Source organism: Mus musculus, chromosome 2 (assembly GCF_000001635.26).
Source record: "Mus musculus strain C57BL/6J chromosome 2, GRCm38.p6 C57BL/6J".
NCBI classification, from domain to species: domain Eukaryota; kingdom Metazoa; phylum Chordata; class Mammalia; order Rodentia; family Muridae; genus Mus; species Mus musculus.
In genome coordinates this window covers 147,082,512-147,096,991 of record NC_000068.7, presented here as the reverse complement: position 1 = coordinate 147,096,991, position 14,480 = coordinate 147,082,512, and the positions used below count along the sequence as shown (strand labels likewise).

General features: G+C 40.1%; 1 protein-coding gene and 1 long non-coding RNA gene across 6 annotated transcripts in view; one reads left to right on the top strand and one right to left on the bottom strand.

The window, feature by feature from the left end:
* The window catches only part of Gm34889, a 42,494-nt gene extending 31,041 nt beyond the window's left edge, over positions 1-11,453 (bottom strand). For 3 of the 4 annotated variants that reach the window (XR_375057.4, XR_375058.3, XR_001783499.1), the window contains exon 1: positions 10,842-11,078. This is a non-coding gene — a long non-coding RNA (predicted gene, 34889). Of the gene's footprint in view, positions 1-10,841; positions 11,079-11,369 lie in introns of those variants that run through there. The other variant, XR_001783500.2, reaches the window with a different exon arrangement.
* Positions 11,454-11,552: 99 nt separating this feature from the next.
* Positions 11,553-13,655, top strand: Nkx2-4 (NK2 homeobox 4). 2 transcript variants are annotated; one of them, XM_006499301.1, is made up of 2 exons: positions 11,553-12,001; positions 12,503-13,655. In XM_006499301.1, the coding sequence occupies exons 1-2, from the start codon at positions 11,647-11,649 to the stop codon at positions 13,114-13,116; spliced, it is 969 nt and encodes a 322-aa protein (XP_006499364.1). In that variant the 5' UTR covers positions 11,553-11,646; the 3' UTR covers positions 13,117-13,655. The 2 variants fall into 2 exon arrangements, with proteins under 2 accessions (XP_006499364.1, NP_075993.1); NM_023504.1 differs by having other exon boundaries at positions 11,647-12,097; positions 12,503-13,116.
* Positions 13,656-14,480: the final 825 nt, after the last annotated feature.

Sequence of the window (14,480 nt, the reverse complement as noted above, 5' to 3'; positions counted from 1 at the left end):
AATGGCAGCCCTTGAAGAAATTAACCTTTCTATGTATCTAGATTTATAAATATATTAACATTATCACTAAGCCTTCACTATGTACATATAGGTCCCCAAATGTCTGCAATAAAACAGCATTTTTGGAAGTAATCTTTTTGTTGTTCTTATAAAGGAGTGAAAGGAAGACTAAAGTGGACACCTTGGAAGGGATTCTATGACAGACAATTTAACCCATTTTATCTGTCACATTTTTACAGTTAAGAACAGTGAAATTCAAAAGGCTTAAGTAACATTTGCCACCAAAATTTACAGTTTGGTGGAGTAGGATTCAACCAAAGTCCATGTAATTCTAAAATATAATTACATTTGATTTGACTATACAATACTGTTCTTAAAATAATGAGGATAAAAATGAAAACAACATTCTAAGCTTTTTTTTTTTAAGTTTGAATACTTATATAGTGATACTCCTGGACATTATTTCAGGGAACCATCTCTTCAGACTTTATATATTCTTTGGTTAATTTTTTTGTTCTTTTAAAATAAGTGACAGTATTTTAAAAAGCAGAAAAGTATTGGAGATACTAAAATAATTATCTAATAATGAATTAGTATTAAAGGGTTTAAGGCTTGAGAGATGATTCAGTGGCTCAGCCATTTGCCCCCCAAATGCAATCAATCCCCAACCCATGTGATAGAAGAATAGAACTATTTACTACAAGTTGCCCCCCTCACTAACACACACACACACACAAATGCATGCACGCATGAATGTTCTCTCACACATGTACATGTGCATGCATATGAGCACACATTATGGCACATATATGCATACACATACAAACATAAACACAAATAAATGTATTTTTTTAATTTAGCAATTAGCTAGTGTTGGTGAGAATATGAAGATAAAATTTATGAACTCTTACATGTAAACTGATAGTTTTTAAAAGGCAATCTGGCAGTGTCTACCAAATGTAAAAAACTCTTATTTTGATTAAATTTTACTTCTCAAAACTGACCTTGCAATGGAGGAGTTAGAGAAAGGACTGAAGGGGCTGAAGGGGTTTGCAACCCCATAGGAAGAACAACAATATCAACCAACCAGACCCCCCCCCCAGAGCTCCCAGGGACTAAGCCACCAACCAAAGAGGGACCCATGGCTCCAGCTGCATATGTAGCAGAGGATGGCCTTGTCAGGCCTCAATGAGAGGAGAGGCCCTTGGTCCTGTGAAGACTCGATGCCCCAGTGTAGGGGAATGCCAGGGTGGGGAGGCGGGAGTGGGTGGGTGGGGGGATGAGATAGGGGGTTTCCAGGGAGGGAAACTGGGAAAGGGAATAACATTTGAAATGTAAATAAAGAAAATATCCAATAAAAAATATGTACCACAAGGACCTATATGTATGTTACATATAGCACTGTTTATAATAGGAAAGAAAAAGGGAGAAAAAGAGCAACAGGAAGTAAGGGCGGAAAGAAGGATAGAACGAATGAACGAACAAACAAACGAGGAAAAGAATAAACATATATTCATTGGAGACTGGTAAACAACTTATGTGAACTCATATTGTGCAACAGACTGTGATCATTAGAAAGAAGATGGAAGGTGGGCATGGCAGCTATGCCTTTAATCCCAGCTCTTTGCTAGGCAAGAGGCAGGTGGGTTTCTGCAAGGCCAGTCTGTTCTACAAAGCAAGTTCTAAGACAGCCAGGGCTACACACAAAGAAACCCTGTCTCAAAAAAAAAATAAATAAATAAAATAAAATAAAAAGGAAGAAGAAGGAAACCTATAAAACAAGGAGCATACATATAATACTGACATGCCAATTGATAAAAAATATAGTTGAGTAAAGGAAATCAGAGCATATGTAATGATACCATTACATTAAAATGTAAATATTTTCTAGATACATAAAGCTACAAAATATGAGCATATTTGCACATACATATTTGTATATTTATGCACACATATATAGACTATATCACACCTCTATACATAAATATATAAAGAAATACCTAAAAAAAAAAGCACATAAAAACCTTAATAGTGATTAGTTCTTGAGACACATATGTGATTGTGTATAGCAAAGGTAATTTTCCATTTTACTAGCAAGGGTTGGTTAATAGCATCTGTTACAAATGTAGGACTATGGGACATATATTCTTTGTTGTGGCTGCTTTGTTGGTATGTTATGAACACAGCTATAGACAAATGAGTGTAAATATGCTCAATAAACCTTTATTTATGAGTACTTAAATATGAGCTTTATGGGGTTTTCACATCAGATAAACTAATATTATTTATTTGACTTAACTGCTGAACATGGTAATCCCAGCACTGAGGAAGCTGAGACAGGCAGATTATTATGAGTTTGAGGCTAGTCTGGGCTAGTGGAGACCAGACCAGCCAGAGAGAGAGAGAGAGAGAGAGAGAGAGAGAGAGAGAGAGAGAGAGAGAGAGAGAGAGAGAGAGAGAGAGAGAGAGAGAGAGACCAATTTAATTGAGAGAGACCAAAAGAAAGAGGTGCTAAGCCAAATCTGGTGCGCGAATTTCAGATCAGTGTGAATTTCTTTGATTGTTTGTTTTTTCGATACAGGGTTTCTCTGTGTAGCCCTGGCTGTCCTGGAGCTCACTTTGTAGACCAGGCTGGCCTCGAACTCAGAAATCCGCCTGCCTCTGCCTCCCGAGTGCTGGGATTAAAGGCGTGCGCCACCACGCCTGGCTGTGAATTTTTTTGAAAACACGTGTTTGTAATGACAAGGAACATACATACATTTAGATGTATAGGAAATTTGAATAAAACACTATAGGAGCACTGCCTCTCAATACAGTAATCATGAATGATACATGGCTACTGAGCCCTTGAAGGGTGGCTACTCTAAGCCAGTAGTAAGCATAAAACTGCAAAGGTCTAGCACATAGAGAAAAAAAGCTTAACTTTTCATATACAGCAACTTCAGAGATGGCTCAGTTAAGAGCAATGGCTGCTCTTCCAGAGAACCAGGGTTCAGTTCCAGCCACTCACATGGCTACCCACAATTGCCTGTAACTCCAGTTTCAGGGGATCCAACACCCTCTTCTAGCTTCCCCAGGCACTGCACACACACATTGCACTGACATGCTTGTAAAACACAAACATAAAAATAAACAAAATTTTAAAAATTAACTTCGTGGATGAAAATAATATTTCAGACATATTGGGTTAAGTACAATCCACCTACCCACATTATATGTACTTGTATATATACTTTTATATTACTTTGCAACAAACCTCTCCTTATTACTTATAATCTTAATAATACCAAATTGACATCAATGATCAATAACAATGTCTGTAAATTTGTAATTCACTGTAACATGGGAGATTACACTGTTAAATTTTCTAAGGGAATATTTTAATCCTGAAGAATCTGTAGGAAAATACCATCTTTCATCCAGTAACCACTTACAAGCAATTGAAACTTTCTATTACACTCATAATATAAACATATGTATATACACATATCCTTATCTGTGGGACTTTAATGACCCAGGGTTACAGAGGAATGGATGAGGGAGCTTCGACCCTGGATACCTCATCAAGAGGACAGCAGGGGTTGGCTACCCGACCCCTGACTCCAAACCTGGAGCTATAAAGCTAGCTCCCCAACCATCAACCCTAGTAAGAATTTATTACCATGACAGTTATCAGGATTTACTCATTTGACCTTATAAGGTCCCCAGACTCCCATCCCCATCCCCAGATCCTACAATATGTAGATGAAGATCTTCCAACACCCCTGCCCTGGCCAATGAATGGTACATGGATGGCCACACAAACCTTGCCTCAGAGACTCTGGCCACCTCCCCAGAGGCATAAATGCCCCCTTTTCTCCTACCCCTAATAATTGAACCAGTTCTCTGCAGCTGTTCCCGGATGTGTTCATTACCCATGCATTCATTGCTTACCAAGATTCTGTACTGCATCCACTTTTGCCCAATTAAGCTTCCCTCCCTCCAGGCCAGCTCTGTGTGCAAGTTGTCTTGCTATCCCAAAGGAGAGGTGGATATGGGGCACCACATATCCATCTGGATATCCATTTGTATCCATCTGGATAAAAATATCCACATGAGTATTAACTTTGTAAACTTTGTGTAAGTAGCCATTAAAGTGATCAGGCAATATAAAAATAGCCTCTAACAGTTGACACTCAAAGATAGCATAAACCTTGACCCATCACTGTTTCAGACTCGGAAGAAAGAAATGCACAACTTTCCGAGACCTTCTTTCCTCTCCAATTAAGAATATTTACTTAATTCTATACCAGTGTCAATCACACTTTTAAGGTTATGTGTGTATCAATTAACTTAGACATAAAACTCATGATAGCGCTGAGTATATTACAAGACATAAGTGTTAGCGACATTTAGAATTTTAACCTACTGCCACCTTCCAAGTAGGACATGTTCTGAGAAGCTGATAAACTTAGCAGACTTTATAGTCTGTATAGTTAAATATTTTTCTTCCTATTCCTTTAATAAAGTTCTTATTTGTGAAATCTTGATAACCTGCCATATATTTTTAAGAATCAGAGAATAAATAAACTGCATTTTCCTGATACAATTCCTGCTGGGTGTCAAAATATCTATGTGACAAGTAGAACTGGCTTGAATGCATACAAATGATGCAACCTAAATAAGTAAAGATAAAGACAGTTTGTGGTTAGCTTTCCTTTCCTTTCCTCTCTCTTTTCCTTTCCTTTCTTTCTTTTTTTTTTTTTTTTTTTTTAAGATTAGGTCTCACTATGAAGCACTTCAAACCCACCATCTTCCTTTTTCAACCTCTTTACTGCTGGGATTAAAGGTGTGTGCCATGCCTACAGTCATAAGTAGATTTTTGTAGTCATGAAAAGTGTTTGACTTTTCATGAATGCTTTACCCATGTCCATGTATTATCTATGAGGATAAATTCAGTCACAGAGACTACATTGACTATACACAACATTCTTTATTTCTTTTCTGGTATGGATATAAAACATATACCCTGATTTGCCATTAAAGAACTATAGTCAAATAATCTCTTTATGCCACTGTTTTGTTTTTTTTTTCATGACAGGGCACTTAAAATGACACTTGTTTCTGCTAAACCTGGTTTTATGCAAAGATGATTTCAGAGGGCACGAGAAGCCCCGGGTTTCCCTTCCATCCTTCAGTGTCTTTAGAAAGCAATTTCTAAAATCACCATTTCCACTACCCTTTTAATCTCTACAAGTCATTAGTAAAAGCTATGTCAAGGCAGTCTGCTAGCAGCAGCTCAATCATATATGCATTACCATTGATTATCCAAAAGAAAGAGTGTAATTGAGAGAATCCACTCATATATATATATATATATATATATATATATATATATATATATATATGAAACAGAGTGTTTATATAAAGACAAACTTCAGACATATATATCCCTTGTATTCAGTATTGTTTATATTGTCTAAAAGTTAACTGTATAAAATTATCAATTAGATTTTTTAAAAACTTCATCTTTACTACATAATTTGTCTTCACCCATTGAGGCTCACCATTTTTTATTATTGAACTAGTGTTGTTCTTAAAACTGATACTACAGGTTTAGGCTTTTCATTATAGAAATGGTAATTTACCACTTTTGTCTTTATTAGATATTATTATACATTCTTAACACCATACCAAGAATAAATTGCTTTTCATTTAAACTAGTACAAAATTTCTCAAGCAAATCTTATTTCTCTGGAGTTGTATTTTAGACCGAATTATAATGCCCTGTGCTTTGTGATGCTTTTGTGTTTTGTGAAATTCTTCTATTTTTCTAAAAGGAAAACAAACAAACCTTTCCCACATAGCTGTTATATTACTTCCTATATTCAAATTTCATATTTAGTATTAAAAAAAAACTTTAAAATAAACATTAGATTTGTCAAAGGGTCAGATCCCATTCTCAGTTTACTTCACAGGTAGGTACTTTAGGGAAATAATTTTCAAGTTCATCTGACAAACATTTTGTGGGTTTTTTTTTTTTTTTTTTTTTTTTTTACTGAGGGTGTTGTTCGAAGCATTTAGCCTTAGGGTTGATCCTCAGTACTTCAGAACTGAACCAGCATTAAACCCTCCACTGCTATCTATTTGCTTATTTATTGACAGGATCTCCACCTATAGCCCAAGTTGGCTTCAAATTGACCATAACACACAGGCTAGCCTTGAACCCACAATTCGTATGCCTCAAGAAATTTATGATTACCAAGGCGTTACCACATCCAACTTGATTTTATTTTTTGAGGCAACTTTATCAATCAGATTTTCCTGATGGTCCTCACAATGAATGGAGTAATTAACTGTTTTGTATCAGGCTTTTTAATGCATGTTATTGAGCTAATAATTAAATTGTTTGAATTTTACTCAAACTGTTTTATGAGGGAGACACTTCCTTGTAATCACAATTATCAATCAAGTATTCAGACTGATATACATAAACAACTACTAAATAACACTTCAACATTAGCAATATAGACAAAAAAGAAAAAAGTGAAGAAATTATTCTCTGATTGTAATATTGCTCTAGGTTTTTCTTCTAAAATGTACATAGTACAGCTTTAATGACAATGCAATAGCCTAGTAATCAACCAATGTCAAACATTGGAGTTGCCCTCCAAGTAAGTGATGACAACAATAACCCAACTCCCCAGCTCAGGTGTGAAAAGAACTCCTTTGATTGTTGCAAGCTAATTTGTAAAGCTAAGGTGATACACCATTTATATAATTTGCATTGAAATCATTGAACTAACTTAGACTGGAGAAATTGATTGTGTACAAAGTTATGGATGTATAATTTTTTAAAGGATATGTGGCTGGGCAGTGGTGGCACACGCCTTTAATCCTGCATGTGGGAGGCAGAGGCAGGCGGATTTCTGAGTTCCAGGCCAGCTTGGTTTACAGAGTGAGTTCCAGGACAGCCAGGGCAGAGAAACCCTGCCTTGAAAAACAAAACAAAACAAAACAAAACAAAATAAAACAAAACAAGAGGATATGTGTAGTAGTTCCTATTAAGAATGTATAGGGACAGAAAAATTAGATTTTTCTCCCTGCATAAAACAATAGAAATTATTTTTCTTAAAATTCAAAGTATTCTTTTTTATAACAGGAATTTAATGACATTGTAAAATATGTGAAAAATAAATAGAAATAACAAAGTTTTAAACTTTCTATGGTAGCAAGGTATACATATAAACTTGTTAATTAGAAGCAAAAATTATATTTCAATCTTGTTAGTTTTCCTATAGCATATATAACTTTAACACATTATTTTTAAAACTACAGAAAAGTGTAAATACCTAGTTTAAGTTTATATTACCAAGGTAAGAGATTGTAATGTAGTAGATGTACTTATACATCTTGTTTTGTATACATATACACATATACCCTATTATTTTCTGCTGCAAGTTAAAAACTAAGATTACAGCTTTCCTATAATGTTAGAAGTACATTGTTTGGAGTGGGTTGCCTTATATTATTTGTTTGTGGAGGGTTTGTTTTGTTTTGTTTTGTTTTGTTTTTGTTCTGGGGTAATCATATCAAAAAGTCACTATTATTATTTAGCCAATGATAATCCTGCTGATATTTTCCATTTGTTCTCATGCTGTTGGAAAGATGTACTACTAATAATTGTACTATCTTAAAACAAAGTCACTGGTTAGACTTACCATTGGTAAGAAAGCAGAAGACAATTTTTCATCTAAAAATATCTGAATATTTTTCAGATTCATTCAAGAGTCTTTTTGTAGGTAGTTAAATCACAAAGCTTTTGCATTTTATAGAGAAAATATGGAAGTGGCACTGGGTAACCGAGAAAGAAATGTAAAATAATTTAAATAATCAATTAAAACTAAAAGTGTCTAGGAAAACTAAAAACAAAATTGGAAACTAAATTCCAGAAATTGATAAAATTATCAAAAACTTAAGAACAAACTTCATTTTGTCTCCTTAGCATTTTGTTTATACCTTCAAATTTTGCTGCACAAAACAAGTTCTATTGACATGATTCGTTATTCCTTTCCAAGTTAAAAAAAATATCGCAATTGTTATATTTCAGCTACTTCTCCAACATGAGAATTTCACTAATCAAATAAGTTACAAGTATTCCAAACTAATTCTAAGTGCAGCAAGTGTCTCATTTCTAAACAGCACTTATATTCTTGGTTATTCAGCAAAGAGTAATATTTTCAAGAACAGTCACCCTGATGCAGAAATCCAGGAGCTATTGACAATCTATGTGCCACCATAGAAAGACAAAGTCTCCCTCTTGGTTCTTGCTGGAACTCTACTTCAAAAGGGGTCTGTCACAAGGTTTCTCCTCTCTCCCTAGGCGCTCTGGCTGAGCTGCCTGACAACTGTAAATCCCAATTGCAGGGAAGACTCTTGCTTCTGATTTTAGAATTTTAGTTTAATTTAGATTCTTGTTAGGATTTTTGTAAGTTAGCTAACATATCAGAGATTTTCAATAAATGTCAATTTTTGGGTTTTTTTTCAAAGAATAAACCTATTGAATCTTTTTGTCTAGCAATTTTTTTTCTGCTATAGGCTGTCTTATGGTATGTTTTCAGTGTTGTGTGAAACTACAAAAATCTAAACTATGAAAAAGAGTCAAGGCACCAAAAACCAAACAAATGCTGTCCCCTGTATGTAAAGTAGTATTGTGCTTCAAGACGTGGAGCCAATCCTAGCAGAATACAATGTCAAGTGTTGTGAGGAGAGGAAATGGGAAAGGAGACTAGATTAAGAGAAGGAGAACCATCTCTTTTCACTACTGTATTCTCTTTAAGAGTTTCTTTCTTTCCTTTCTTTCTGCTAAGTGCTAAGAAAAGGGGAGGAAATAACAAGAAAGCATTCCTGAGAAATACATTTTCGTGACATATAGTCAATAGAATTTAACTATCACTAACTATAAATTTCCATTCACAGTTTGGGCAGAGAATAATTGGATGAAATGAGTTTGATGGAAATCTTCAACAGAGTATCAAACTATTTTGTCATTAGTTTGATATACTAATGTTTACATCCTCCAGAGTCTATTATCAAGCTCACGTGCACACATCCAAATAGCAACTATATTTTAAAGGTATGAAATTTCTAGGGTAAGACACAAATAACTGATAAAAGAAAATGTGGGGGATTTTAAGAATTTTTTTTTTCTTCCAGAACATTTCATGTCCAGGAAAAGAATTCTACTTGGCCTATGATGTTCCTAAACAGTCAGAAAGTGAATTTCATTAGAAATTCTGTTTTGTTTTATGTTTTCATTTTATAGTGGGAAACCTCCAGATCTGCGTGCATTGATAAACTGAACAAAATATAGTATAAGCACTTATAAAATTGCCACACTGGAGTTTTACAAATAAAATGTCACAAGATAAATATATAACTTGAAAATAAAAAATTAATCTGAAAAAGACCTCTAACCAAGTTTTCTGGCTTGGCTAGCTCATCAGCATGAAGTTTATGATAACTGCTTCATGTTTGAAATGTGTCTAAGCTTGAAAAAAATAATGGTTTGCAAGAGGCTTTCATATTCACAGATATTATGGCAACTATATTTACTTACCTTATCTTTGTTTAAAGTTTAAGATTACATTTTGTTGTTTTTAAGCTAGTAAGTAGTAAGGAATACAATTTAAGGTAAAAAAAAAAAGTTTAAAACCCACATTGTAAAAGGATCCCAGCATTTGAGTGCCCTCCCCCCCTAAAGGTTTCTTTGTGTATCATTAGTTCAAGAAATATAAGTAGGCAGTTCCAGCATAAGTGACCTAGCTCAAGTGTCCCAAGTCCAGGAAAGACCTGTAAAAGTAGCATTGTGTCAGAATGTAGCAACACTAATCTTGTTAAGACAGTAACTGATGTCTATAAACAACTGCTAGGACCTGGCATTTTGTCCCACAGTATGTGTTTTAAAATATTAACCACTATTCTGGTTGTCATTTTCTTTCCATGAGTGACCATATGGTCTTTTTTTCTCCCTACAACAGGCAGATTCTTTGCAAAAGGACACTGAAATGAACACAGATGTTGACTAAAATAATAAGACAAAACCATCAAGGGCATTCACACCACAGGGCTGAAACCAAGAAAAAGAGAATGTGGAGCAGTTCAGATCTCCACGGCATGTGAGTCCAGGTTAAACTTTGGTGGTCACGCCTTTGTTTTTAGATACAATAAAATCTTGCATAAGAAACACTTTTCTTTCTTCTACTCCAGTTTTGAGGAAAACTTTTAAAATGTGTCTTTGTTTCCCTGCTCATCCCCATGTTTTCCAATTTTACTGGTACCTGCACACTTCTTTGTCTTTTGTCTTGCACTTACTGTAAGTTCATAAAGTATAAGTTCTTTGTTATGCAGGAACATTTGTATACCAAGAAACGAATTTTTTTTTTTAAAAAATCAGCTTATGGGTTTGAATTTTTTCAAGAGAGCTGTCGTTTTAACCTGCTTTCTGCATCCACATCAACGTTGATACTTTTTAAACAGGTTATTTTCCCAACACCACCAAAAAGATCCATTACAAACAAGTAGACATACTTGAATTCTCTCTCTCTCTCTTTCTCTCTCTCTCTCTCTCTCCCTCCCTCCCTCCATCTTTCCCTCCCTCCCCCTCCCTTCCCTCTTTTTCTCTTTCCCTCATTCTCTCATATCAGGATAGTGACAGAAGAATAAACCCTAAGTCAGATTCTGGGGATGAGGACAAAGAAAATATAGCGGTAATGAAGGTGCAAATTAAATATGAAACTTTTTTAGCAAATACACTTCATCTTGTTCAGTTTCTACCCTGAGAGTAGGAGCACCATACTTACAAGTCAGCATCTCTCTCTCTGCGTGCTGTACCTCTTCTTTGGATTTGTATACTTTGAGCTAATTTGGAAGTGTCCGTTAGGTTGCCTACAAAATGACGCTTTAAAGGATCTAACGATGCATAAATTAGAGAGCCCTACAATGGCAGAGGACGGTCATTGTACCTCTCCTCTTTATGTGCTCTTATGGTGGGACCCAAGAGCCCCCTTTATTTTTAACACTTTAGATGATGGAGCCAGTGAGGGGCTGATAGCTAGAAAGGAAGAGAGCCCTGAAAAGCATCCCCCTCCCAAACTTAACAGCTGTTTGTCCTCCCCCCCCCACACACACACCCACCCCTCGACGTTCTACTGAACTTTGCCACAAAGTCACTTTAGGAAAACTCACAGTCTGCATGAAACAAGCGTGGCTCTTTCAGTGGCCTCTGAGTTTTTATTTCTCTAGGGCTAAAGGTAACCCGGATAGAAGCGCGAAGGATGGAGCTAGAAAGGGGGGCAATCTTTTCCAGAAACACCCAACTGGCCCTTTACCTTTTTTTGCCTCCGTTATCTGGAAGGGGGGTGAGAGAAAAAGATGTCAATGACCATTGTTTGCTCGTTGGGGATGTTGCTCCGCCCCCCGAGTCTGTCGTAAACCTGGCACTGGACTAAAATAAACCCGAGATCCCGCAGCTCGGGGGCTCGCCGCGCCGCGGACAGCTCTCCACTGGCGCTGCCGCCGGGCCGAAGTGGCGGCGGCGGCGACGAGCGGCCGCCGCGTCCCGCCCGCGCCCGCCCCGGGCCCCCCTACCTGGCCGTCCGCCGAGCCATGTCGTTGAGCCCCAAGCACACGACGCCCTTCTCCGTTTCCGACATCCTGAGCCCCATCGAGGAGACCTACAAGAAGTTCGGCGGCGTCATGGACGGTGCGCCGCCCGGCCTGGGGGCGCCCCTGGGGGCCGCTGCCTACCGCGCGCCACCGAGCGGCCCCTCCTCGCAGGCGGCGGCCGTGGCGGCGGGCATGCAGCCGCCCCACGCCATGGCCGGACACAACGCGGCGGCGGCAGCAGCGGCGGCAGCGGCGGCGGCCGCGGCGGCCGCCACCTACCACATGCCTCCCGGCGTCTCGCAGTTCCCGCACAGCGCCATGGGCAGCTACTGCAACGGCGGCCTGGGCAACATGGGTGAGCTGCCCGCCTACACGGACGGCATGCGGGGCGGCGCGGCGGCCGCGGCCACCGGCTGGTACGGCGCCAACACGGACCCGCGCTACTCGTCAAGTGAGCGGGGCCAGACGCGCGGGACTGAGGGCGGGCTGGCGGCGCGGGCTTTTCCCGCCACAGCCGGGGCGCGAGGGTGCTGGCGTCCTGGTCAGCGGCGCCCGAGGGTCGACGCGCGGGGGGTCCTGGCACGCGGCCTCGGGCTCGCGAGGGGTTCTGGGGCCAGGCTGGGGACGCGCGGGGCGGCCCGGGACTCGCGGGGTTTCTCGGGAACCTCCTGGGGCGCACGGGGGTCACCGGGCCCCCGGGTGCGCGGAGGGAGTGGGGCTCGGGCCGCGGCGCTCGTGGGACGCCGCGACCCAGTCGGGGGCCCCGTGCCGTCACTTAAAACGAGCGGGGCGTCGGCGGGAACGGTTCTCGCAGGCCCGGGGCTCACCGGCCGTCCTTCTTGGGCCCCCTCCCCAGTCTCCAGGTTCATGGGGCCGTCGGCGGGCGTGAACGTGGCCGGCATGGGTTCGCTGACCGGCATCGCGGACGCCGCCAAGTCGCTGGCACCGCTGCACGCGGCCGCGCCGCGAAGGAAGCGCCGAGTGCTCTTCTCGCAAGCGCAGGTCTACGAGCTGGAGCGGCGCTTCAAGCAGCAGAAGTACCTGTCGGCGCCCGAGCGCGAGCACCTGGCCAGCATGATCCACCTGACGCCCACGCAGGTCAAGATCTGGTTCCAGAACCATCGCTACAAGATGAAGAGGCAGGCCAAGGACAAGGCGGCGCAGCAGCTGCAACAGGAGGGCGGCCTGGGCCCCCCGCCGCCTCCGCCGCCGCCGTCGCCGCGCCGCGTGGCGGTACCGGTGCTGGTGAAGGACGGCAAGCCGTGCCAGAACGGCGCGGGCACCCCGACGCCTGGCCAGGGAGGCCAGCAGCCGCAAGCCCCGACGCCCGCGCCAGAGCTCGAGGAGCTGTCGCCCAGCCCGCCCGCTCTGCATGGTCCCGGGGGCGGCTTAGCGGCCCTGGACGCGGCCACCGGGGACTACGGCGGAGGCGTGCTCGGCGCCAACCTGCTCTATGGCAGAACGTGGTGATGAGCCCCGAGGGTCTGCCTGCGACTCGCAGGATCCGCCAAGAAACTGCAAGAACGGATGGGGGAAATGTACAGATGCTGACCCTTTAGTGCATGGAGATAAGAACGAATGAGTCACGGAGAGGGTCAGGCTGCTCTGAACCTCTTTACTGGGGGTGGGAGAAGGCAACAGCCCCGGACCGAATAATGTGACACCACACTCTGAGGTGGTGATTTCCCTTCTTTCAGAAGTTCCTAAGTTATGCGGAAGAACTGACTGACGGAATACGCATTCACCACGTTCCTAACCAAAGCTCTCAAGAGTTTTAGAAGTCGGAAACTTTGTTGGTGTTTGTATCTCTATAAATCAACCAGCTTTTCACGATGAATCCTTGAAGTGGAATTTATTTTGGGAGATTAATTTGCAAAGCCCCTCCCCTAAGTGCAATTTCGTTAATGCTTGATTGAAAGTAAATTGAATTGTAGCCCAAAGTGGATCATATACACAGCAACGTGATTGCTGAGGAATAACTGCCATTTGGGTAAAATAGAGAAATGGAATAAAAAGAATCGAAACACTAAGTATACGGATTGTTACCGTTTTTACATTTAAATGCTGATTTTAAAATATTTTGTTCATTATTAGGCAACCAAGTAATTGTATATTATCCTAGAAGAGTACAACCCCCATCCCGACCCCAACCCAAGATGCAGCTCATTATTTTTTAAAAAGGGTTATAAAATACTTTTTATATAGAATCTGGCCTTTCCAAATCAGCTGATAAACATACCCTTTTATCCTATAAACATGGTATTTATTTTCTTTAAAGTATTTTTACCTGAATTTGGACTCCTTGGCAAAGTACTAGAACAAACAAGTAAAACTGACACTATTACCACCAATCTACTTCAAAGCAAGTTAAAAAGAATAAAGGTGATTTATTGAATTGTTATCATAATATACAGAAAAAGTAAGATAATTATACGTTTCCATCATATTTAGAACGTAGTTGTTGCACCAATTTTATCGGTGTTTTATTGTAAAATAAATATATTTACTCTATTATGCCAATTAATATTTTCAGCATTTCAAATGAATATTTAAATATAACTTTAAAAGGCCTTAAGTACTTTTGCTAAAAGTCAAGAGGTCATTTCTTTTTAAGGGTTGTAGGGATTTTTTTTCCTTTTTTCCTTTTGGCGAGTGTGGCAACACAGCTCTTTAATCATTAAAATAGTCATATTGGAGGAAATAGAACCGACTGAATAGTGTGAACTTATAGGACTAATGGAAGTTAAAGAAATAATATGCGCAAAGCATGCTTCCAAAGAATCAAAGCAGATGGTCACCAGAGATACCAAACCTCTTCTGCATTTCTATGTTTT

Coding starts and splice junctions, on each gene's coding strand:
- Nkx2-4 (NM_023504.1), top strand. CDS start 11,647: ATGTCGTTGAGCCCCAAGCACACGACGCCCTTCTCCGTTTCCGACATC. Junction 12,098..12,502: donor GGACCCGCGCTACTCGTCAA/GTGAGCGGGGCC, acceptor CCCCCTCCCCAG/TCTCCAGGTTCATGGGGCCG.